This window comes from Balaenoptera acutorostrata, chromosome 4, assembly GCF_949987535.1.
Source record: "Balaenoptera acutorostrata chromosome 4, mBalAcu1.1, whole genome shotgun sequence".
NCBI lineage: Eukaryota > Metazoa > Chordata > Mammalia > Artiodactyla > Balaenopteridae > Balaenoptera > Balaenoptera acutorostrata.
The window spans coordinates 54,687,174-54,714,580 of NC_080067.1; the positions used below are offsets into that span (position 1 = coordinate 54,687,174).

At 37.3% G+C, this 27,407-nt stretch overlaps 1 protein-coding gene across 1 annotated transcript; it reads left to right on the plus strand.

Annotated features, from left to right (window-relative positions):
• Positions 1-737: 737 nt before the first annotated feature.
• On the plus strand, positions 738-27,407 carry SKIL (SKI like proto-oncogene). The gene is made up of 7 exons (XM_057545333.1): positions 738-1,183; positions 2,795-4,559; positions 16,618-16,711; positions 18,223-18,455; positions 21,520-21,761; positions 22,057-22,281; positions 22,946-27,407. The coding sequence occupies exons 2-7, from the start codon at positions 3,458-3,460 to the stop codon at positions 23,102-23,104; spliced, it is 2,055 nt and encodes a 684-aa protein (XP_057401316.1). The 5' UTR covers positions 738-1,183; positions 2,795-3,457; the 3' UTR covers positions 23,105-27,407.

A 27,407-nucleotide genomic window follows, 5' to 3' on the forward strand; every position in this document is an offset into this window, starting at 1 on the left:
CGCTTTCCTCGTCTCATCTCCTGATCGCTTCCAAAACAAAACCCCAAAGCCCTCAGGAAACATTGTAGAAACATGTAATTTCTAGCTCCCTTTTGGAACCGAGAGAGCAGTCTGGTGAGGGGGTGGGAGGAGGGAGTCTGAGAAGCAGAGACAAAAATGTTTTCTCTCTGTTTTGCCGGAACTTCGGCCAGCCCTCCGGCCCGGCCCGATGGCGGAGAAGGTCAGCCCCAGCAAGGCGCCTGGGCGGAGGCCGCCCGGGCAAGGCGGGGGCCGCCGGTGTGGGGCGGAGCGCAGCGCCAGCAGCTGGCGGGGCGGCCCTCGGGCGGGGGGGCCCCGCGGGGGCGGGGGGCAGCCCCAGCGCGCAGGGCCCACGCTGGGGGGGGGGGGGCGAGGCTGGGCGGCCGCCGCTCGGCTGCCTCCGGGGCGGGGCGGCCCAGCTGCGCCCCGCGGGGGGAGGGTCGCCCGTGCCTGACCTCGGGCGGCGGCGCTCGGCCGGGCGGGCCCTGCCTCCGCCCTGCCGGCTGCTGGGGTCGCGCACAGTGCACCGCGCGGCCGCCCTGCCCCCTCTCTCCGTGTCGCACGGCGGCTGAGCGACCAGGGCGCCCCCGGGTCTGGCCCGTCTCCACCGAGCAGCGGGTGGGGCGGGGGCGGGGCGGTGGCGGCCCCAGACAGCCGGCTGGGCGACTCGAGGAAGGAAGGAGGGAGGGCGGCGGTGGGGGTGGGGCGGGGAGGGAACATCCTGTCTGCGCCGGGTGCACCGCAGACAGCGCCGCGCGCCAGCCGCCCAGACGGCGCGCGGGGCTGGGGAAGCCGGGCGCGCGCCTGGGGGGAGGGGCGCGCGCGCCAGACGACGGGCCGGGGGAGCCCTCGGGAGCCACAATAGGCCAGACGGCGCGCGCGTCCCCGAGGGGCTAGGAGCCGCGAGGCGGCGGCCGGCCCGCGGGCGCGGTGCTGCTGCTGGCCCCGTTCCCCTACCCCCCGCCCCTCCGCCCTCGCTCTGCCCCGGGCGGCCGGAGACGGCGGCGGCGTCTGCGGGAAGCCGTGTGTCTCCGCAGTGACGTGGGCGGGCCGAGGACTCGGTGACGTCAGAGGGCTGTGTGTAGCGATGTGTGTGGGGTTCGGAGCAGCGCCGGCACAGCCGAGGGGAGCGGGCGAGCGGCGGCGGTGGCGGCGGCGGGCACAGGTGCGGCCTCGGCTCGCTGGGGGGACGTGGCGGGAGGCAAGGGGCGCGCGGCCCCCTGGGCGCCCGACGGCAGCGCCGGGGGTAGTGGGGAGTTAACAAAGCTCGTCGGGCTTCCTGGGGCGCGGAGGCCGGAGTCGGGGGTGCGGATGCGCGGGTCACGGGTGGGGTCGGAGCCCGGGAGCGGGGGCGGCGCGGGGCGGGTGTCTCACGGCGTATCTTGTCTCGCTGATGCCGGGTGGTGGGCAGGGGCAGGGCGCTGCACTTGACCGGAGCCGTCGGGACCCGGGAGACCTGGGCGCCCGTCCCCGCCCCCCCCGGACCCCCGCCCCCCCGCCGCCTGTCTGCGCTGCGCGGGGATGCCCCGGGCTCGACCCGGTTGGTCGGCGCCCAGCGGCTGGGGGATCCCGGCAGGACTCCCCAGCCGCCCCTCTCTCTTCTGGCCCCGGGCGGGCGAGGGAGGTGCAGCCTTAGGGGTGCTGAGGGTAACACCGAGAACTTCCCGGGGAGAGGGTGCACGGGGGATTTCCAGTCTTCCCAGCGGCCCACTCAGCGGGGTGGTGTGGGGAGGGCACTGGGGGTGTTCCGAGACCGCGGGGGGGGGCTTCTTTTCCTCCACTTCCCACGACCCTCTGGCACGCCCCGAGGCGTCCCGGGTCTCTTCCTCCTCACCCCGCCGCCGCCTCCTCGGGTTTGAGATGGGTGGGTGGCTTAGCGTGGGCCGAGGATTTCAGGGTTTGGGGGCTCCCCCATTCTAGGTCTTGCCTCCTCCCCTCTTCCTTGGCCAGCGTTGGCTGATGTGTTTCTGTGGTGGGCGAAATCAGTACGTTGGCTAGTGGCCTTGGTCCTTAACCCTTTGGGTCTGTTTTAAGGTAAATTGCTCGCAGTTTGGGAGGCAAAAATTTCTATTTATTGGATTCCTTTTGGAATTTCTCTCAAGAAGGAAGTGGAAGAAGAATCTTTTCTTTTTTTCCCTCTTCCTCCATTTGCATTCTTTGTGAGGTCTGTCTGCCTTGTGCTTTTTGTCCCGGATTAGTCTTGTTCAAGGATGGAGATTCCCAGGAGTGGAGTCTGTAGCTTTTGGCTTCCATTAAGCAAATTCTCTAACCCTTTAAAGGGAAAGTTAATTTTTGCCTACAGTCATTCCAGAAAAGTAGCCTACACTGACTAGATGAATTGTGCACTTAAGAGTGTAACTTACATATGGTAGGTATGTTAACTAGTATCTGATTTTTTTGGATAAAACTGGTGGGTTTTTTTTTTTAATTGAGAGATGAAGTAATAGGTGATTTTAGCTAAAATGGCATAACTGAGAAAACCTTTAGTATTGAGTTTTGGGTGAGATGATCTCTTTAAGGTTCTTCTTGTTCTGAGTAGGAGTAGCCCTCTCCCTTTTGAGGGATATTATTGCAACCTTTACCCATTCTCCCAATTGCTTTCCTATTTAAATGAAGGTACTTCTAGTTAACTGGTATTAGATTTAAAGGAATCACTCAAGTGTCAACCTTTGGTAAAGTGAACTCAGTTTAAGATTAAGAAACTATTTTCAAACTGACCCTTTGGGCTCTGGAGCAAATTCAAATGTAACTCTCCCCCAACCCCCTTCTCTTCCAGATTAATTAAAAGAAGAATGAACAGTAATCCTGAAGATAACTGGGCAGTTTTTCTTTAGGTTTCATTTTTAATTGTAGAAGTTCACGTGGAGTCAGAGGCTCTTCTTAACTGGTGTGAGGATTTATACAAGCCTTCATTTTGTCCACACAGACCAACAGATCATCATTTTTAGAGAAGATACTTTTTTCCCTCCTTTTTTGGTGTCCTTGGTGCCAAATACTAAATTTGGGTGCATAATTTTGACTCAAGTAATTGCATAAACTTTTTGCGTGTTGTGCTTAAAACCAAACCAAACTGTTGCGTTGAACTTGGACATCTTGAATTGAGAGAACTGGTAACTTTATTTTAATACGTATATCTGAAGAACTTAAGAAAACAAAGGCGTCCTCGGAGGTGTGCCTCTTAAAATTATTTTCTGTGTTATTAGACAATAAGAAATTTTATAGCACTTGCAGTGAAATTATACTTAGAGTATAAGCAGAACCAAAACAAAGTTGCAAAATCTATTGAGTAGTTTAGGGAGATCTCTCTTTGGAAATTTAAATTTTCTGTGACAGTAAGTTACCATAAGTATTGGTATACATTGTGTTTCTCTCTTCAAATAAGCAACTAGATAACAATGCAAATCTCAGACTTACTTATTTAACACAATAGTTTTTAGCAATGGAAAACCTACAGACAAATTTTTCCTTGGTTCAGGGCTCAAATAAAAAACTGAACGGGATGGGAGATGATGGCAGCCCTCCAGTGAAAAAAATGATGACAGACATTCATGCAAATGGAAAAATGATGATAAACAAGATGCCAACAGTAAAGAAGGAACACTTGGACGACTATGAAGCGCCAATGGAAACTGATGAAGAGCACGTCAAGAGAACCTGTGCCTCTGTGCCTGAACCTTTACATTTAAATCCCAGTTTGAAACACACTTTGGCACAATTCCATTTAAGTAGCCAGAGCTCTCTGGGTGGACCAGCAGCATTTTCCGCTCGGTATTCCCAAGAAAGCATGTCACCTACTGTATTTTTGCCTCTTCCATCTCCTCAGGTTCTTCCTGGTCCACTGCTCATCCCTTCTGACAGCTCCACAGAACTCACCCAGACTGTGTTGGAAGGGGAGTCTATTTCTTGTTTTCAGGTTGGAGGAGAAAAGAGACTCTGTTTGCCCCAAGTCCTAAATTCTGTTCTCCGAGAATTCTCACTCCAACAAATAAATACAGTATGTGATGAATTGTACATCTATTGTTCAAGGTGTACATCAGACCAGCTTCATATCTTAAAGGTCCTGGGAATACTTCCATTCAATGCCCCGTCCTGCGGGCTGATCACATTAACTGATGCACAAAGACTGTGTAATGCTTTATTGCGGCCGCGCACTTTTCCTCAAAATGGTAGTATACTTCCTGCTAAAAGCTCATTGGCCCAGTTGAAGGAAACTGGCAGTGCCTTTGAAGTGGAACATGAATGCTTAGGCAAATGTCAGGGTTTATTTGCACCCCAATTTTATGTTCAGCCAGATGCCCCGTGTATTCAGTGTCTGGAGTGCTGTGGAATGTTTGCGCCCCAGACATTTGTGATGCATTCTCACAGATCACCCGACAAAAGGACTTGCCACTGGGGCTTTGAATCAGCCAAATGGCATTGCTATCTTCACGTGAACCAAAAATACTTAGGGACACCTGAAGAAAAGAAACTGAAGGTAATTTTAGAAGAAATGAAGGAGAAATTTAGCATGAGAAATGGGAAGAGGACTCAATCCAAGGCAAGTTTTTTTTTTTTAATAGCAATTTTGAATAACGGTAATGGTTTACTTTGAAATTAAAAGTCTATTTAGAATATAACTGTTAAGAAACTATTACTGCTCATGCAACAACAGCAAAAACTCATCTAAATAATATGTTAAATTTGTATTACACGTTTTAGGCTATAAAGTGCTTTCCTGTATGTGTTCTCATTTGATCTTCCAGACAACCTAGTGAGAGAAGTGGGATTATTCCCATTTTACAGATAAAGAGAATGAGGCTCAGAGAGATCAAGTGGCTTTCCCAAGATTATATAGCCAGGGAGTGGAGGATTTGGGGCTTCTTTCTCAAGCCATGTCCTCGTTTTCACACATCTTGCTTTTTGATGACTAAATCAGTTGTTTTCCTAGGACTCAAGATAATTTACACTTTGGTGTTATCTCTATTTGCAAATGATACAATAGCTAGCCAAAACAACTCTGGTGGTGGGCTCCAAACAGCGTTTTTCAAAGGTATATTTAGGATTTCTGACATTGTTTCTGTAATTGAATATTCAGACTTGATCAGTACTGGAGACAAATGCAAAAGACAGATCTATCTGAAGACTTCGTGATTCTAGCCACCAAGAATTTTTTTTAAAGAGAGGAATAATTAAAAAAAATTATGACAGAACAAAGATTATTTTTTATTTTATTGTTTAAATTTTTAAAAATATTTATTTAATTTATTTATTTTTGGCTGCATTGGGTCTTCATTGCTGCACGCAGGCTTTCTCTAGTTGCAGTGAGCGGGGGCTACTCTTCCTTGCGGTGCACGGGCTTCTCATTGCGGTGGCTTCTCTTGTTGCGGAGCACGGGCTCTAGGTGCCTGGGCTTCAGTAGTTGTGGTGCGCGGGCTCAGTCGCGGGCTCAGTAGTTGCGGTTCATGGGCTCTAGAACGCAGGCTCAGTAGTTGTGGTGCACGGGCTTAGCTGCTCCGCGGCATGTGGGATCTTCCCGGATCAGGGCTCGAATCTGTATCCCTGCATTGGCAGGCGGATTCTTAACCACTGCACCACCAGGGAAGCCCAAGATTATTTTAGATTAAATAAATATTAATATAAAAACGTCTCAGCAAAGAGATTTTAAACTTATTATTTTCCCATTGCATTATCTGGTAGGCTAAACTAGTTCATTCTGAGAGTTTGAATGGCTGGCTAATAGATAAGATTTAGGCTGTTAAATATTCAGTTTGTTGATCTGGTTTTTAAATATTTTCCTACTTGATTAAAATCAGTATAATAGCTAACACTAAGTGTTTAAAATGTGGCAAGCATTGAACAGTTTTACACGTATAATTTTATTTGATTGGTACCACAAAAGATTGGCCATGTTTCATCTTAAGAATCTAATTTTTCCACTATTAATTAGCTTTTATTCCTTGAAATATCTCTGCCCTTTCTACTTCACAGAAGTATTAAATGACTGAAGTTTATTTACAGCAAGATTAGAGCTTGGGTAAGAAACTAAGATTTGGTGGCCTGTGCTTTAAACCTTTCAGGTTTTGGGGGAAATTTAGTTACAGTGTAGTTTTAAGACAGTGATTTGCTTCTGAAGCCCAATGAAGATAATTTCAGACTTGAATTCAGGGTAGTTTGCTACTTGCTGATTCCAAAGGGTCAGTACTTCTTGGAAATTCCTTGCCTGTGGCTACTAGATAAGTTTATATTGTTTAACTGATTTTAAAGCAGAATTGACTTCAAGCCAGTTCTCACATTGTTGGACATGCTTACAGCTGGCCTGGTCCCATGCTGAAAATTGTGTTTAGAATTGTCTGTATTCTCAAAATGTGGAATGCCCCTTTTGATATTTATGATATCTTGCCCTAACCTAACTAGGACTCTTACATGTCCATAGGTGGCCACATTATTTGCCAGATATTCTTGGTCCAATCTTGATTGCTCTGACATAAGCATTTTTGGGATAAATTACTTTGCCTAATATTCCTGCTCTGTGTTTGTGAGAAAAAATATCTGAGAACCATGATAAAGGTTAAAAAAAAAAAAAAGGTGATGAATTTACTTAACTGAAACTGAATGTGCTAGGGTTTGGTTAAAATTGAAACTGTCCTTCATCAGGATGTAGTCATTTATTGTCTCAGAATTTATTAATTTGAATTCAGTTTTTATTTGGGGCAGCTGTGAGATTTTTTTCCCCATCTTTTTACTATGTTATGTTTTGCAGTATTTGCTACAGTGTTTCTGGTGTATTCTGTTATTTTTTCCAATTTTACATGAATTTTTAAGCAATTTAAGGGAATTTGAAAATTTCCAGTAATCAGACCTTCAAGAAAGAAGTTTTTGGGGAGTTCATGTGTAGTAATACATGCTGCCACTTCACATTTTGAAAATTTACTCCTCAAAACTTGGTGAAGTAATTCTCTTTTGAAGTTGAGATGAGAAACCGGTGGGTTCAGATGGGTCACATGCTTCTGGTTGTATAACTGGTAAGTGGTAGAATCAGGAGTTGAATGCAGGTCTTCTGACTTGAAGTCTGGTAATTTTCACTACTTTTCCCATAAGCAAACTCAGTAGCAGAAACTGAATTTTGAGAAACATTAACTTTTCTTATCAACTTACCTTAGTATAATGGTTCTTAAGCTCTCTATTAACTTGTATGTAGACTAAGGTATTTTACTGGGAAGGGGGCAAGGAGATAGTCCTTGGCTGGGGAACATTTTTCATTATCTTCTGTGAGTCACTGAATTGGTTGCCCAACAAACCAAACACATCCAGAGGAAGCTCATTAAAAAAGCCAAAACAGGCTTTTTAAAAAAAAAAATTAAAGCATATACTAAATATATTAACCTCTTATCTAAAGGTCCTTATGTTTAGTGTGAACACTAATGTAATTGGGTATGTTTAGTTAATGTAGTCAGAGTAGTTTTTTGGATTTTAAAAAACCCCTCAAACTCAGTAGGCAATTGTTTGAAACGTAGCAACTGTTAAATTATTTCTAAGGATGGAAATTATATTAGTGATGGTCACCAAACTATTTGCATAACTAAAAACTATTTACTTTGCATAGTTAGGAGCTATATTTAGATGGGAGAAATAAGTGGTAGAAGGTCAGTGTTCTAAGTGAAGAGCTGACTATTCTTTGCAGACACCGGAGGTATAGTATTTTGAACTCTTTCTCACTCAGGTCACCACAAGAAATAATACTTGATTTGTAGATCTGCCTAGGTTGCTTTGCAAAATGGTGTTATCAAAACTGTCTCTTCATATCATTTGAGTTTTTTATGTTTTTATTAGAAAAATGATTGCATTTTATAGTGCACAAATATATGGAAGAATATCATATTACTGATTCTTTTCCATATCTCCAGTGGGTATTATTTATTTGATCTAATTCTGATTTTGTTGAATCTTAGTTTCTATCTGTGGAAAAAAGGTTTGCCAAGCAAACTGATCATTTGTAAGTAAAATTTGAAGGGTGATGTTTCCTTGAGATTATTTTCAAGCACATTAGAAAAACCTATTTGTAGTCAACTGATAAGATCATTATAGGTGATTCTTTGCTGTTACGGCATGTGGCTGACAGTCTCCAGTTCACTAAGTAAAGATGGTTTATGCCTTTATAATTTTTTAGGAGTTAAAATTTAGATTTCTAACATTTAGACTTGACTACTGTTAGGTAAGTAAAATAATATAGTTTTTACTTTGCTTAGGGAAAAAACCCTATGGATTATCTGTGATGCAAATAGATTACCTAAAGATATCAACTTAAAAGCTTTCCTCTTAAAGCCTATTAAACATTTCACTTTTTTTAGTTTTGCATTTTTCTTACAGTTCATTTCTGCGAGGTCATTGGCAATAATGATAATCCTACAAAAAATTTCTCCCCTCTTGTAAGCTATTATACTTTTGTTTAGGAAGTGTGTTTCTTAGTACAAACCTAAGTGAGGTAAAGAAATACACTAGAGAGGATGGGTAACTACAAAGAGTAGTGTTGGGACAAAATGTGTACCAGTAATAATTGTGATAGATTTGATGGTAATTGTTACATCAGAGGCAGAGTTTGCATTTTATGATTAGCATAAATTTTTATTAAGTGGTGATAAGGTCAGAATCAAATGAAGTATTTGTGCTCATATAAGGGACGAGTATGAATATTTTTGTCTAACGTTCTAAAATTAACAACTGTCTTAATGAGTTTTGAGGCTATCTTTTTCCTGTTTTCCCAGAATTTAGTTTACTGCTTGGCAGGTCAAAGTTACTCAGTGAAAAAGAAAAAAAAATTTAAACTGAATAAATTTTTGGGAGACAGTGCTCCATTGTATTTTAGAATATTGGGGATTTTTTTGGAAAAGTTACGGTTTAACCCTTAATAAACTTACATAATTTGCAAATAAACTGTTGAATAAGACAACTGATCAAATGAGAGCATGGATGTAAAAGTATTTTGGAAGTTAAGAGTCTAGAAATATCAGATGGTACTTCAAACTATTATTGAAATATTTACTAATATGTATTTCAGGATTTTTCCTTTCCCCAAACATTTTCTTGATTTATCTAGAATTCTCTGAAGATATTTCTAAGTAAGATGACTGAGTGTTGGACTCAGCTGTATCTCACTTTTAGTTGTTTGTACACAGTAATTATACTAGTTGGATATTTGTTTATTTATCAAAATGAAGTATGCAAGTAGAAGGTACAAAACAAGTTTGTTATAAAATATGTTATAAGAAGGAAATTTCAGTGAAATCTTTAGAATGGCTTTGGGAATAGTGCCCCCTTATGGTTTAGGAAATATAGAGTCTGTATTCATTTTATCATTAAAAAATGGTAGAACATTTAAAAATGTTAGTGTTTAAAAAAAGGCTTCTGATAAAAAGTTTTATCCTTTTGGTCGGAGAAATGGGAAAAGAATTAAGAAACTTCAAGGAAGAAAAGAAAAAGGATAGGCCTGAATCAGTACATAGTTAGCCAGTAGTGTTCTCAAACCTATGCATATGTTATAATTTATACCACTTGGAGAACAAGGAAGAAAGCAAGAATTGGATTAATTTCAATACCTTTAGAATTCTGGGAGTAGAGAGTGTGGAGCCAGAACTCAATTTGTTGAAGTAAAGAGGTAGAACTAGTTTGGGAATCGTTTTGGTAATGGCTTGAACCTTTATTTTGTCCATGCATAAAATTTGGTCTGTTGAGGTTTCATATATGTTACATATACATTAAAATAATGTAAGGATTTTATTTGACTAAAAAGGCATAAAGAATATATAATTTAAGGTGTGGTTTGGTTCCATCACTAAATAAAATATTACAGCACCATGCTAGGCAGAAAGAGAAATGAATAGGAAAGATTTAAAGTTAGTTTAAAACTCATTTTGATTCCTAGACTTAGAAATGGGTCACAGAAATATGTATGTAAAGACTAGTTGGAGGCTCCCTAGGGCAGGAATTCATCTTGTAGTTTCTAAACCTAGAATGTGATGGATGCTTAACAAAAGTTTGGATACAACTGAAATGAAGAGTCTTAGTAGCCCTAGAAAGCTACCAGTGATTTTTAAGGAGGAAAAGAGTTTAGTTTTAAAGCAAAGCAGCATTTTGTTTTTATTTGTGGTATTGAATTTATTTTGAGATTTCTAATAGCCTTAAAAGTGCATATTTTGTTTCTCTTATGGGGACAAGGAATACAAAAGTTAAACTTACTAAAGACCATTTTGGTACATAATACTATGGCTTTTATTCCATTTTGAAAAATTTTTTTGGTGTGATTATGAAAGCAATATAGGCCCATTAGAGTAAATCCTAAAAAAAGTACAAAGAAGAAAACAGAATTTCCTCATAATTTCACCATGTAGTGATAACCACCATTGGAATTTATTCCTTTACGTACATAATGCTTTGTAAATCTGTGCAAAAGCATCTGTAGAGTGCACATGTTATTAATTTAAGACCTAATTGTTGAAATAATACATTAGGACAAACTTTAGGACATGTACTTAGAGCAGTGTTTATCAAATTGCAATTTGTCACCCATGCAGCCTTTCTCATCTGGGGTTCTATGAGAGGAGAATTAGGCCATAGAAAGGATGGTATATAGTACCTTTCTAAGTCCTTTGGAGAGAAGTTAATTTAATGCATACCATGGAAGCTTTGCAGAGTTTGGGCTTAATTTTCTTGAGAACCTCAGTTGAGAAGGGTGAGGGGGATATCAAAGAAGTCAATTTACTGGGTCACCAGCATTTAAAAAATACATGAAATAGAGTAAAACTTTTAAAAATGCAATATATTGCACATAGTAAAATTAATTTACATTTTGATATTGTCAATTTACATTACTTGAAGGCCAAAATAATCTGAGATAATTTTTAAAAAGCATCTATGCTGAAATGGGATAGAAAAGCAAAGCCTTACATGTATATAGATTAAAACTTTTCTTTAAAATTAATTTATTTTTGGCTGCGTTGGGTCTTTGTTGCTGGGTGCAGGCTTTCTCTAGTTGCGGTGAGCGGGAGCTACTCTTCGTTGCGGTGTGCGGGCTTCTCATTGTGGTGGCTTCTCTTGTTGCGGAGCACGGGCTCTAGGCACACAGGCTTCAGGAGTTGTGGCATGCAGCCTCAGTAGTTGTGGCGCGCAGGCTCAGTAGTTGTGGCGCATGGGCTTAGTTGCTCCGCGGCACATGGGATCCTCCCGGACCAGGGCTTGAACCCATGTGTCCTGCGTTGGCAGGCAGATTCTTAACCACTGCACCACCAGGGAAGCCCTATAAAACTTTTTATAACAGATATTTTAGTGAAAAGATGTATATGACATGGAAATTTTCAAATAATTGCAATATTAAGTGGCTTGGACACCATAGAATTCCAGTGTAAAGAAATTGTTTTTAAAGTCCCAGAAATTAACAGGATTTTTATCAGTTTGTTCTGTTTCCTTTAAGTTTTTTTTAAAAATAAATTTATTTTATTTATTTATTTTTGGCTTCATTGGGTCTTCGTTGCTGCATATGGGCTTTCTCTAGTTGCAGCAAATTCGTGGTGTGTGGGCTTCTCATTGCGGTGGCTTGTCCTTGCGGAGCATGGGCTCTAGGCATGTGGGCTTCAGTAGTTGTGGCACGCGGGCTCAGTAGTTGTGGCTCGCGGGCTCTAGAGTGCAGACTCAGTAGTTGTGGCGCATGGGCTTAGTTGCTCTGCGGCATGTGGGATCTTCCTGGACCAGGGTTCGAACCCTTGTCCCCTGCATTGGCAGGCGGATTCTTAACCACTGCGCCACCAGGGAAGCCTTGTTTCCTTTAAGTTTAAGGGAGGAATATCGTTCTACTGACTTTTACATGGCTTTGTTTCCATGAAGGATTTAAGAAGAGAGTTGCACATTATAAGAATGTGAGCCTTTGCTTTTCCTGTGAGAGTTTTTAAGCACTTTAAACCTAAAATTGGCTTTGTGAGGTAGATATGATTCTGCAGTGTGGAGGAGCAACAGACATTGTTGTGATTTCTGCAGATCCATCTTTGATAAGTTAGTGGAAGTGCTTAGACCATATTGTTCCGGTTTTGCATTAGGTTGATTAATTCTAATAATTACAATGAAATGAGGCACAAAACTAAGCCTTAAAATCTCATAAGTAGCGATTTGCTACCTTGTAACACTATTCCTGTTTCAGTTGCTGAAACACTCATTCACAACCTGTTGGAAGTATTGAGGAAACCTGATCCTGTTCTGAGAGATTCAGTTTCTTTCAGTAGGAGTCGTTGGCAGCTGTCTGGTAGGGTGTCTTTTGTGTCCTTCTGAAATCATTTATGGACCACTTGAATGTCTTAGTATTATACACAGTAAAAGGAACCTGGCAGGTATATTGGCTTTATAGCTAAGGAGTTGTTGCTTAACTATGTGTTTGGTCATGTGTTTACTAAGGTTGCTAACGATTTATGTTTGGCTTGTACAAAGTAATGTGTATTTAATATGCATTATATTTTACTTTTTATGTAAGCACATCATTATAGGAGATAGACTAGGAAATTTATCAGTCTACTAGTCCTTCATATGCTTACTGGCTTATAAATACCAAAATGTAAAAATTAATCTTTGTCTTTCTAAATTCTATTTTAAAAATATTTTTAAAAGATCTAATTCTGATTTTTTGAGGGGAATTTTTGAAATCCCATCAATACTTTGAGATATTGTCTTGATTTCTTTAGTTCATCAATGTTTGTCATTAGGACTTAAAGATCATGATATTAATCTGACACTGTAATTAGAAACTAAAGTGCCACCCAAAATCAAAGTTTATTATTGAAGATAAATCTGGGAATTTTAAAGCATTTTGATTTTTGTTTTTTGGGGTTTTTTTTAGTGCAAATTGGAATGTTAGTATACAAAGGGTGCTGAGTGGGTGGAATTGCTTTTGTAACTAGAAAGTGGTGACAAATGCTTATTGGTCTTTTTGTAAATGAAATCAAGTTCTCTAAACTATTTGTCATTGTGAGGCTAATAAGCATGGTACCAAAATACAATGATTCTTTATTAGGAGACCTGATTATTAAAGGGTCATGTGTACATAACACAGTAAGTTGAAATTTAGAGAAACTTGCCTAAAGCATTTCCTAATTTTTACTTAAAGTTAACTTCTGTACATTTTGGGCTTATTTAAATTTTGCTTTCATAGACGTTATTTGTTGTTTTACGACTTAGAGAAAGAACTTTTGGAATGAAATCATATGTCTGAAATTTTTCTTATATGTTTCAGATGAGGATGCCATCTGTTCATTTTGTGGTAGATAATTATGGGGAAGTTGGGCAATAGAAGTATTTTAAAATCTTAAGGCTCTAACTTAAGCTACTAAGTGATCTACTTCTCTTCTTTGCCAAGTAATGTAATGTATTCTATTTTAATGTTTAAGTACACGAAGGGAATGAAGTTATTCTCGTATTGAAAGGTAAAAGAAAAGGCAATAGATGTGTGTATCTTGTTGTCTCATTTTTATTCCTGATCAGTAGTAGCATTATTGCTGTGCCATTTCATTATATTGTTATTTTTTTTGAAGACCTAATTTGTATGTTGCCACAAATGCAGAATAGATGAGAAAATCTGGCATGCCCGTGAATGTTCTGTTGTATAATATGTGCTTTTCGTGATTGTTTTTAACATGCAGTTAGGATAATTTGTTATAAATGTGTTTATGGCTTACCACAGCATATTAGGTAAAATTAACTCCCAACATTTTATCATGGTTAGTGTTGTGCATTTCCCCATCATTTATATTATTTAATTTGTAGATCTGATCTCTAAAAATACAACCCAGAGACTGTTAGGATTGTTGGTACTTCATTGAACAGAAGGGTATTAAATGTGAAAGAGACTATCTTGTGAGTTTCGTGGTAGCAGATTAACCTTAAAAAAGGCCACCCTGGGAATTAGTGAGCTACACTGTCATTCAGAATTCATTCAGCAAGTATTTATTGAGTCCCTACTACATGCCAGGCATGGTGCTAGGTACTGAAAATACAAAAGTGATTAAGACAGTACTTGACCTCAAGCTGCTGTTTAAGCAGAGGCCGAATAGCCACTCATCAGGGATTTTGTATAGGGAGTTCAGACATTACCTAGAGGACTGCACTAAGCGATCTTTAAGGAAGGTTTTTTTTAATAACCCCTCCTCTATGACTCTCTTCATGTGTTGGTGCAAGAATAGGAAACAAAATAAAGGTCAGAAACTGGAGAGGAATGGATGTTTAAATAGAAAGAATGCACTAGCAATTATTTAAGGTGACATTTGAAGTTTAGAGACATCATAGAAACAAAGCTATACTGAGTTTGGATCATGAATAAAGGTAAAACTTATACAAATCAAGCTGTAGAGTTTTAAAATGAACTTGATCAAAATTGAATCAGATTTGAAGTCAAGATCTCTGGCTGAAGAAGTTTAGAATTTGTTATTCTGAAGATTTGACATTCCAGTTATCTGTAATAGGGAAAACTTTAAAATGTATAAATCAATTTTAGTAATTTTAATTAAAAAAATCTGGGGCTTCCCTGGTGGCGCAGTGGTTGAGAATCTGCCTGCTAATGCAGGGGACACGGGTTCGAGCCCTGGTCTGGGAAGATCCCACATGCCACGGAGCAGCTGGGCCCGTGAGCCACAACTACTGAGCCTGCGCGTCTGGAGCCTGTGCCCCGCAACGGGAGGGGCCGCAATAGTGAAAGGCCCGCGCACCGCGATGAAGAGCGGTCCCCGCACCGCGATGAAGAGTGGCCCCCACTTGCCGCAACTAGAGAAAGCCCTCGCACGAACCGAAGACCCAACACAGCCAAAAATAAATAAATAAATAAATAAAGTAGCTATAAAATTAAAAAAAAAAAAAAAATCTGGAAACAGTTGATTTCTTGGGCAGTACATCCAGAATTGTCTCAGATATAAAACTGATTTAAAGTGGAGCTTTCCATATTTTCTAAATAATGAGTTTAACAAATAACTTCTAAAAATGAAATTCTCATTTAATTTGAGCCAATCTTATATTTCATCGATTTGTTAGAGTGAGCTTATCCCTGCTCATTAACACCTCTTTTATCACAGTGTTGGGGTGAAAAATGTTCTGCCTAAGTGAGTTTTCTAGATGATGAAACTACTCTTCTCAGCACTGTGTCTTTTTAAAAACTTTAACCTTTTTTTAAATGAATTCTAAAATGTCTTAAATAGTTTTCAGTCTTTCTAAATGGTATGTGTATGGTATACATATATGTATATGGTATACTAATAAATATAAGTGTAAATATCGACTATAACTATGTCATGTTGACTCAAGACTTCTTAAACATCAGTTACTCTGTTGTGATAAGGGTAGGGAACAATTGAGATGTATTAAATTATTTGCCCTGGCCTATGTGTGATAAAGCCCTCAGATTGTCTTGCTTTTCGAATCAGTTCTTGTGTTTGTGTCTTGTAATTCTCGTCTCTCCCTAGGCTGTCAGCTGGCACCTGGTATCTATCGTTTAGTATTTCTGTTGCCAGCAGTCAGTTCCCTTTCTAATTTATGGTAGAACTAAGCTATAGGCTGAGAAACTGTGTAAACAAATGATTGATTTATTTTATAAATAAGCAGTTGATTTTGCCCCCGATTCTGAACTTTAGAATACTTGATCAGGATTGTGAGGTTTTGAAACAAATTCTACTCTTATAGAGTCTAGAGGCCCTCACTGAATACTCACCTCTTAAATCCTTTCGAAATGCTGTTCTTTTCGCTATAATCTTGTCTCTTGTTAGTCTTTCAAATTCCTTGCCCAGTAATTCTTAACAAAACATTGATCTCCTACCAATATGTGTGTGTGTGTCGGGGGAGGGGAGACAAAATATAAAACAAACCAAATGAGGAAGTTAGTAACCACAGGTTATTTATTCTTTTCTATCTCAGTTTCTGAACCTCAGTTTTCTGAGCTGTAAAATGGAGATAATTATACCTACTTAATGAGGTATTCATTAGAACTAAGCAGGATATAAAGTTCTTATCATGAACTTTGAGGTAGCCAGTTATCTTCTCCTCTTACTTTATTTACAGGTAGAGTTCATCCTTCAGTGCTAAAAAGAGCTTTTCATATTTATGAGAAAATGTGGTTTACTGATAAGTGTTAGCAGACACAGTGGTTTTAAAGTTTGGCAAAATATTGCTGTAGAATGTTATCTAATATAATATGCTAAGAAATACTATAGGGATGGGGGGGTATATTCTAGGTAATTGTAACAGCGAGAAGAATCAGAACTTACCAATGCTGCACATTTGCAGAGTACTATTATTTAAAATGGATTTTTAAAATAGATACCATAAGTATGATATTTGATGAAATCATTCTGGTAGTCCATGTTAACATACATGCTAAAACTGTTCTTGTGATGGGACAGTTCATGTCTCTTTTGGTTTTAAGTGACTAGACATGGTACTTTAAGGAAAGACTGCCTTATTAGAAGATGATTCTTAAATAACATAATTCTTTACTAGTCAGTGTTCTCCGGAGGCAGCCTATGGCTCTGTCAAGTAGATACATAAAATTACCCATCACATCCTCCTTCAATAAACTTTTCCCCTTCCACATTTTTCTACAGATAGATACACCACCAGGAATGGAATTACAGTCATGGTATCCAGTTATAAAGCAGGAAGGTGACCATGTTTCTCAGACACATTCATTTCTACACCCCAGGTGAGTGGATATGGGCTCATTCATTCATTCATTCAACATCTATGCATCAGGTACTATTCTAGGCCCTGGGAATTCATTTTATAGTTTTAGGGTTTTTTTGCTAATCAATGAAATTAATTATAAATAGTGTTGAATATTTGAATTAACCTTTCCTGTGAGTTTCTATGTGTTTTTATTTCCCTAGAAATAGGTCATTTCTTTTTTTCCCTAAAGTGAAAAAAATGGAAGTTTTCTTTTTATTTTCTTACTTCCCTTCAAGAAGTAAACCAACTCTTCAAGAGTGTGGCGTGCAACTTTGATATTTTAAAATGAAACTTTTTTGAAACTTAGAGGATTTCATAGTAGCCACACCCCTCAAAATCAATTTCATATTTTCAATAAAAATGCACCTTAGATTACAGTTTTTATTTATAAAACCTAGATTTTTATCTGCTACTATACATATTTATCTCCCCAAGCACAGTGATAAAGAATCTCAATCTTACTTACATTTATATAGTTCCTTCTATTCCTATTACATTTGAAGTAAGTTTTTGGGCAGTAATAAACCTGTCAGTTTTCTTAGCAGAATACTGAGTTTTCATTCTCAGAATTCATGTGATTGGTAAAGAGGAACTATATAGATGTCCTGTACAAGGAAAATGTGATACGAGACAAGATTATTTAGAGTTCAGAAGATGAAGTGTTAGTTAAATGGTTGCATCTTTTGGCTAAAGGTTAAGCAGATTACAGTTAATCATATGGCACTTAAATATCTAGCTCAAATTTTGTTCCATGAGTCTCTCAGATAATCTCCTGAACAATTTTATATGAGCTTTGAGTAAAATTGGTAGTTATCCCTTTGATCTTAGTTTTGCACAATTTATTATTGCTGTTTTATCAAATAAGTAAGAAATGCTGAAGTATTTTCAGAAGATTGCTCTGTGGGGTTTGATCCAAGGAGGACTGCCCAGTAGCTGGGCAGCGTTCAGAATGCTGGTTCTCTCCCTGAGAAGGGAGAAGGGCCCTGGGAGCTCTTTGTTGGGGCTGTGATGAGTCAGGGCATAGCCTTGCAGTGTGGGACTGAATCAGTCTCACCACAATAAAGAACAAGGATTCCTTGGTTTGGAGGGGTGGCAGACAAGGAAATAGTCCTCCAGAGTAGTGTACAGTCTGTTTTCTTTCGGCATAAACCTTACCTACTCAGGGCTGTTGAACTGCTCTGTAAAGTACTTCATGGTTTTAGTTCTCATGTGGTTTTGAGGGAAGGAGAAGAGACTGATTTTCCAGTATCTTTTTAAGTGCTTAGAAACTACTTTTTGTAAAATAACAAAAATAACCTCATAATGTTGCTCTTTCTGCCTCAACTACGTACTTTTTCAAGAATTCCTTTCTATGACCCTTATTTTCTGAGTTGTTCTGTTATCTGGTTTGATTTAAAAAAAATTGTTTAACCATAGAAATTGATGTAATATACTTTTCTTTTTACCTAAATGTAATATGTATCTTCTTTTGCCATTCTTTGTTTTCAGCTACTACTTATACATGTGCGATAAAGTGGTTGCCCCAAATGTGTCACTTACTTCGGCTGTATCCCAGCCTAAAGAGGTCACAAAGACAGAGGCAAGTAGATCTATACCAAGACACTCAGAGAAGCCTCACAGTAGTGGGAAACATCAAAAAATAGTGTCTTATCCAGATGTTTCACTGGAGGAACAGGAGAAAATGGATCTGAAAACAAGTAGAGAATTATATAGCCGCTTAGGTAAGTATTCAGAAATTATCTTTTTAAAATCAAATAGCTAATAAACATATTCAGCATTTTCAAAGAGGATTTCTATTTAAGAGAATTTTCCAGATAATGGAAGCTTTTATCTTAAAAAAAAAAATACCACCTTTCAAAACTCTTGAGTGACTACTTAGACCCTCAGTTGTTCTGCTTATCTAGAATGGTGATAGCTATAGAGGCTCATGAGCTAGAAAATAGACTGCATGGCTGCATATTGCAAGTGACTTTTGTCTAATTGTTTTTTCTTCTTCCTGCCTTTTCTTTACTGTCAGATTTCTTAAAAGGTCCTTATTTTTCTTTCTAATTTGCTGTGAACTGAGAAACCTTTTAACTAATAATGTGAAAAGTATATGATAATCTATAAAAATATTGAATCAACTTTGTTATACATCTGAAACTAATATAATATTGTAAATCAACTATACTTTAATTTTAAAAAAAAAGTGTATGTAAGAGTAGTTAGGTATAGGACTCAGAGACACTTAGTCATGGAATAAGCAAGGTCTGAAAACTCATAGCTGCGGGAGCCAGGCAGATGGCATAAATGGAGAATGCTGGCTGGACATTAAAAAAAACTGCATAGTTACAGTGCCTTGTAAAATACCGTGGACCAGACAAGACATGTCTGCTCACATGCTGCCTGTGTTACCCTCTCCATAGATGCAGAGCTTTGCTTGCAGCTTAGGCAAGTGCGACAGTTCTTCTCAGCTTTCTCAGAGCAGTCTAAGAGCCCTCTAGTTATCTGTTTTCATAGATAATTGAGATTCTTCAGGAGTTTTTGTACTGTAATTTTGAGATTTTAAAAACTCAGTTTTCCTTGGATTTAAATATGGCAAACAATAATTAGTAATGTATTAATACCATTATACCATGTTTGCATTATATTTCCCAAATTATTTAATTCTAGAGACTTTAGAAAAATTGTTGAGATGTAATTCATATTCCTTAAAATTTACCCTTTTAGAGTATATGATTCAGTGGCTTTTAGTAAATTCACGAAGTTGTGCAATGATTACAACTATTTAATTTCAGAACATTTCATCACCCTAAAAAGGAACCCTGTAATCCAGTAGAAGTTACTCTTCATTCTTCCCTTTCACCAGGCTCTGTCAGCCATCAATCTATTTTCTGTTTTTATGGATTTGCCTATTCTGGACATTTCATATAAAAGGAATCCTACAACATATGGCCTTTTGTTGTCCAGCTTCTTCCACCAAGGATATTTTCTCAGTCCATATTATAGCATGTATTAGTTCTTCTTCCCTTTTTATGGCTTAATAACATTCTATTATATGGATGGATAATACCCCATTTTGTTTATTCATTCATCTGTTGATGGACATTTGGATGTGTCCACTTTTTGGCTATTATGACTAATGCTGTTATGAACACTTATGCACAAGTTTTAATGTGAACGTACGTTTTCATTTCACTTGGCTATATATTTTGGAGTGGAATTGCTGGGTCAAATGGTAACTCTGTGTTTAATATCTTGAGGGACTGCCAAACTTTTCAAAGCAGCTGCACCATTTTCATTTCCAGCAGCGGCTTTTGAGGACTCTGATTTCTGCACATCTTTGCCAACACTTGTTATTGTTTGTCTTTTGATTATAGCCATCCTAGTGGTTGTGAAATGATATCTCATAGTTTTGATTTGCAATTCTCCAATGACTAATGATACTGAGTATCTTTTCATGTTTTTATTGGACATTGCAAATCTTTGGAGAAGTGCCTGTTGAGATCCTTTGCCTATTTTTAAATTGGGTTGTCTCTTTACAACTGAATTGTAAGAGTTCTTTGTACATTATGGTACTAGACCCTTATCAGATATAGGATTTGCCATTCTGTCAGTTGTCTTTTTACTTTCTTGGTAGTGTCCTTTGAAACACAAATTTTAAATTCTGATGAAGTCCAATTTATTGTTTCTTTCATTGCTTACTTTAGGTGTCATGTCTAAGAAACCATTGCCTAATCCAGTTAAGAGTTTTAGCTCTTACATTTAAGTCCATGATCCATTTTGAGTTAATTTTTATATAAGGTGTGAAGTTCAACCTCATTCTTTGTATATGGATACAGTTGTCCCAACACTGTTGAAAAGAATACTCTTTCCTGATTGAATTGTTTTGGCACCCTTGTTGAAAACCAGTTGCCCATAAAAGTATGGGTTTGTTTCTGGACTCAGTCTTTATGCCAGTACTACACACAATTTTGATTTCTGTAGCTTTGTAATAAGCTTTGAAATTGGGGATTGTGAGTCCTCCAACTTTGTTATTCTTTTTCAAGATTGTTTTGGCTATTTTGGTTTCCTTTTATTTCCATATGAATTTTAGAATCAGCTTGTCAATTTCTGCCACAAAGCCAGTTGAAGTTTTGATAGGGGTTGCATTGAAAAAGTAGATCATTTTGGGGAGTATTATCATTTATTGTAGTCCATTTGGGCTGCTGTAACAAAAATAACATAGACTGGGTGGCTTATACCACAAACATTTACTTTTCAACGTTCTAGAGGCTGGGAAATCCAACATCAAGGCACTAGCAGATTTGGTCTGGCAAGGGCTTGCTTCCTGGTTCATAGATGGCCATCTTCTCACTGTGTACTCAAATGGTGGGAGAGCTCTCTGGAGTCTCTTTTATAAGGGCATAAATCCCATCAATGGGGGCTCTACCCTTATGACCTAATTACCTCCTGAAAGCCCCATTTCCTAATACCATTGCATTGGGGGGCTAGGATTTCAACATATGAATTTTGGAGGTCACTGATATTCAGATCATGATATCATCTTAACAATATTAAGTCTTCCAATCCATAAACATGGGATGGCTTTCCATTTATTTAGGCCTTTTATTTCTTTCAATAATGTTTTGTAGTTTTCATTTTACAAGTTTTATACTATTTTGTTAAGTTTATCCCTAAGTATCTTATTATTTTTTATTTCATTTGTAAATGAAATTGTTTTCTTAATTTCATTTATGGATTGTTCCAGTGACTTTTTAACAGAGTGATATTCATACTTTGTTACTTCATTTTTGCCTTTCAAAGATCCATCAGTCTCGAATAATTCGGCAAGCAAAAAGAAACCTGAGCCTACCACTTGCAACTTAGCCAGAGACACAAGCAAGGCGGGAATTGACCGTGATGCTGCAGCTTCGTCTCCACTTCTCGTCAAGGATGTCATTTGTGAGGATGATAAGGGAAAAATCATGGAAGAAGTAATGAGAACTTATGTAAAACAACAGGAAAAACTGAACTCAATTTTGCAGAAGAAGCAACAACTTCAGATGGTAAAATTGTTATCTAAATGATAGTCCATTGTGAAAAGATACTTTTGCATATTCTTAAGGAAAGTCAAGATGAGATGCTGTTAAATGTATTTAAGATTATTCAGTTGTACATTTATAAGAAAGATTAATATACTTTAAAATTTTTAGAGAAGATAGTTTTCAAGATAATTACTTATGTATAGAATTGATATGACAGCTGAATTTTAGATATGTTCTGTCCTGTTTTTTCCTGAATTGAAAATTCTAATGTGACAGAAATAAAGTAAAAATTATATTGTGATTCTTTAAATTACAGGAAGTTGAAATGTTGAGTAGTTCAAAAGCTATGAAGGAACTCACTGAAGAACAGCAGAATTTACAGAAAGAGCTTGAATCTTTGCAGAATGAACATGCTCAAAGAATGGAAGAATTTTATGTTGAACAGAAAGACTTAGAGAAAAAATTAGAGCAGGTAATGAAGCAAAAATGTACCTGTGACTCAAATTTAGAAAAAGATAAAGAGGCTGAATATGCAGCACAGGTAAGAATTACACAGTTTGTATAGTGTTGCCCTTTCAGTGTGGAAATTGAAGCCGTTATTTTAATTTCATTAAAGAAATTACTTTATGTTAAGCTCATTTCATTTAGACTAGATTTCAGAATAGACAGTTCTGTTAAACACAACTTTATATCATCCAAGATGATTTTTTGACCTTGATTGCTTTATTACTTTAAACTTATCAGGTTTCTGTAGTTTAGTTGTCCAAATTGCTAATCTCTAGCTATCTGAATATCAGAGGTTATGTTATTTTAATGTAGTATATGGGCTTTCAAATCAACGAATTAACAAACATGAACTGTTGCCCACTATGTTCACAGCACTCGGGCAAAAATGAATAGTAGCTCACAACTTGGGGAAGATGAACAAATAACTCTTAACCTGAGCCAGCTGTGATGAGAGGTATACTGAAGTGTAGGGCATAATGAAAGTGTTCTAGGTGTTCAGTTCTCTTGACCTTTTGTTTCACCTTCATTTTAAGGTCATGTCAAAGTCTGATTAATAGTATTAGATATTCAAGAGATGCATGCATGAAATAGTTCATTTTTGTAATAAGTAATTTGAAAGGAGGTCTTTGCCATGATGTGAGGAGTAAGTGGAAAAACAAAACTGAATGAAAACTGACACAGTCTTCTAAATCACACAGCTGGCAGAACTGAGACAGAGATTGGACCATGCCGAGGCTGATAGGCAAGAACTCCAGGATGAACTCAGACAGGAACGGGAGGCAAGACAGAAGTTAGAGATGATGATAAAAGAGCTAAAGCTGCAAATTTTGAAATCATCGAAGACTGCTAAAGAATAGAAGCCTTTGAAGAGATTCATCTGTGTGTTCCCAACAGGGTTTATTTTTGTTTGTTTGCTTTGGTAATTGAATTATGAACAATTTATCTGCATGAAAATAACTAGGCATTGTATCCATTTGTAGATCAGAGAAAGTGAAGAGATTGTATATTAGTATATAAATTTTTACATTTTCCAAATGAATGAAAATGTATGTTTCTTTGTACTTTTTTTTCAACCAGCTTAGTAACAGTACTTTACGGTTTCAACTATTAGATAATCTGCCTATATTTCTAATGCAATTTAACAGTTGCATACTTTTTAAAAGCTGCATTGTGTGATAGAAAATAGTTTTGATCAATTTTGTTATCCATATTTTAGATTCAATTTTAGATACAATGGTGGCTTCATATTTCATATATAGAGCTACTCAAGGAGTTGAGTCTCCATTTTTTTTCATGAACACAATCTCCTTTCTAAGTTAATATAGTATACTCATTATTATAATCAAAATTTGCTTTTATTTTGTTCATATTGTGGAATGAATTTCCACCAGTTCTCTTCTATTTAATATCTCCTAAGAGACAGTTTATCACTAGAGGAATTTCATTGATGAGGTTGTAGCACACCCCACGGGGAAGGATAACATGCTTTCTTATACACTGCTGCTAAACATAAGAAGCGGTTATAATTAGATTTTCTGTTTAAATGTGGTTATATTTAGAAAAAAATTTTTATGCAGCAACTTTAGAAGAGGGAATAAAATGAAATAATTTTTGAACTTTTGCTTATGTTGTTAATAGTGTTGTGAAAATATTAATGTACTTGAGAAAAATTGATACCATTGATGTACATCAGTTTCCATACAATCCATAATCCTCCTGTACAGTTTTTATATGTAGTTGTGGGTCTTACTGAAATTTATATAATGGATTTGTTTTCCTTAATGGATTTGTTTTCCTTTAAATTGTAAAATATTAAACACTTTGAAGGTTATTTTGGACTTTTGTATGTTTAAATGTTAAGTCTTACCAAAATGTGCACGAATGGACCATTTTCAGTTACTATTTAATATCAAAATCAGGAATTTACAGTCAACTGGTAGTGTATGATAGGTTAATATAGGGAAGTTTAGTTATCTGCTACTAAAAGGTTTTTAGATGATTTTTAGAAGACAGGAATTCCATAGTTTGGGGGAGGGGCAACTTCTTCTGCACTTTTCTTTTTTTTTTTTTGCACAGAAAATCCTGTCATTCTTTAATGGCAAATTTCATATTAGTTAATTCTTGGCTTAAAAGATACTAGGTAAAATTCTTAGTATGCATTTTTTAAAGAAAGTTTCCTGAAGCTACCATTAATCAACATTATTATCCCATGAATTTTATGTTTATGTTCTCGTGTAAGGTACTGTATGAAATTAACTTGAGAGCTAAGTTTATTTTTTAAATATATCAGCTAAGGTTAAGGTTATTTACTATTCCCATCTTAGACAATAGATACTTGGTATAGAACTTCAAAAATAAGTAGGTTATCATTTAACCAGTTATTTTCATATTTTGCTTAATGGTACTTATATATCCTAAAAGAATTTTTGTACTTCCCAAAGTATAGTTTCTTTACTAGAGTATGGTCTGAATGTGTATTTTCTATTTTCCATTTAACTTTTACTATATTAAACCTGCAATTAATTTGTTGATTCTTGTTCCTCCTTAAGGAGGAATGCATGTTAAAGTGACATACAGGAACAAAATATTAAAAATGACATACCCTCCTAATACCTTTTCTTTATCTGGAGAAAGAAAAATCACAAATACATTTTATGATACTGTTTCATTTTAGTTGTGTGTTAGTTGTGTCACAGCGAAGCTTTTTGGGAGGTATAATTCAGGCCCCTATAATTTCATTTGTTTTTCTAATTCACTCAAAATCTACTTATGTTACTTAGTTAAATGGTAAGCTTACTTAAGTTTCAACTCAAAACTTCTAAAACAAATTGCCTAATCTTTGAAATATGTTATTTAAAAGTTCTAAGCAATGCTTAATCACCTTTAAATTATCATAAACTCTTAATTTGGAGTTGAGTAAAGAGCTATTTTTTCTAGTTCTTCACATAAGGGAAACTTGCCACGTGAAATTGTATGGTTTTCATTTTCCAGAAGATACACTGATGTGCCATCAGTTTCTGTCTAAATTCTTTGAAAATGTTTTTTTAGTCAATTGTAAATAGTACGCCTATTATAGTTCAAAGTAATTTCAAGTTAAACTGTACAACATAGCTTGAGAATATAGAGACTCTGTAATACTCTACAAGTGGCCTCTGCTAAAAATATCCATATAATTACTCTTCTATTTTTGCATGCTCATTTTGTGTGTTGGTTGCTAGCTTAAAGTTTGTTTCAGTGTTTGTTAGTTTTTGTGTGCCAATTCATCAGGCAAGCGGATTTTCCCGCAGATGTCATAATATTTTTCTTTTTAGGAAAAATATAAAAATATTTACTTTAAAAAGCTGCGTTAAAGGAACGGCCTATCCAAGGTGCTAGAGCATCTTTAAAAGGAAGAAAAGATAGAATGTCGGTTTACTGTGTGATGAGTAATGTTTAATTTGGGTGATGATAGTTTCTATACTCTAAACTTTATGAGAAAAAGGTACCAGATCTATAGTAAATGTAAAACCTGCTGTCATTGAGGAAGCTCTAAACAACCCTGATTTCACAAATGCAATTTGTAACACTAGGAAAGGCTTTGACCAACAACGTAAGTTTGGCTTGTGCTTTAGTTTTGTAAAGCATATTCTTTTGCTTGAATTTCTGTGTCCAGGAGAGTCAGGATGTTTTATGGTTCTTGAACTAATTTTATAACATATTTAATATATTACCAGTTGAGCTAGAAAATCATTTGTACATATTGAATTGAAAACCAGTTACTAAAGTAGGTGTAATAGACTGAGTACAATGATACTTGCAGGTTACCCATATATTTTAGAAGACATGACAGAACAACCATTTTATTTGCACATCTATGGTTTCTGTTTGAAGGAAAGTAAAATGATAAAGAAACTTGAGTAATATGAAACATGCTCAAGGTTATTTCCCTAAAAGTAATAGGAAAGCTGGTGCTGAAGGTTTTTGATCAGTATCTAAAATTGTCTTCTCAATGACTTATGTTTTGATTGCTTAGGGAAGAATCCTCATTTTTATTTGCTCTTACACATTTAATCTGCGCGACAGGATATTAAAAATTAATAGAATGAAAAGTTGTGCTCATACTGTACATCTGTTTCTGTGCTTGAAACTACATGTTAGTTTTTATTGAGCTGCCAGCAATAAGGGACACATTACTGCTGTATTATACATCGTGGGGTTGAATAACTTAAACAGCTTAACATTTTTTTCTAGTGTAAGACACTTAAGGATTTCCATTATTGGAAGAAATTCGTATGGGTATTCTATATTGCATATTGTTTAAAAGGACAGTCTCTTTTTTTTCTTTCGTAAAATCTTTCCATTTTAATTGGCTTCTAAACTATAATGCATAATGCAATTTGGAGCCTGTTGTTTAGTGATAGAATTAAATGTCTTATATAGTGCTACTGTGTTTGAATTAAATTGAACAAATGTAAAAACCGACATTTTAAAAATTAAGCCCAGAAAACAAAATAGTGTATTAAGTTAGTTGAATGTAAGAGAAATTCGTAAGATTTTTTTTTCTTCAATATAAATACCTCACTTGAAAATAAAGCACAGCATACTTAAAGTAGTTCTAGTAAAAAAAAAAAAATCCTACTAAAAGAATTGCTAAATCTTGAACAACTCTTGGGGAATTATAGTTTGGGAGAAATAAAATATACTTGCTTTTAACCATTCTGTTAGAAGTATTTATTTGTCCTGATAATTTTAAGCCAACACAGTAGTCTTAAATTATTTCTGAAGTTCTAATCTGTGAAGGCAGTAAATGAAAGATCTGTTATGCAACTGTTGAAACAAATTGTTGACTACATTGACCATAATTCAATTTAAAATCTTGCCAATGATGTACAGTTTTATGGTTAAAATTGCTGTGGTTGGTTGTATTACATGACACACAAAACTGTCCTCTACCTCACGTGAAATAAATATTTTATATGGTTTTACTATAAAACAAGACTCATCTATCTGGTCACTTAGTTTACAAATTTTGAATTATATTTATTGAAACATGACATACTGTGCTCTTAGCTTATACCTCAACTGTATTTTGTGCTGTTCTCCATTTTCATGCCTTGTAAATAACTTGTATAGATTGTGGATTAAATTCCAAATAAAAACTTTTAATGCCAATGAAATTGA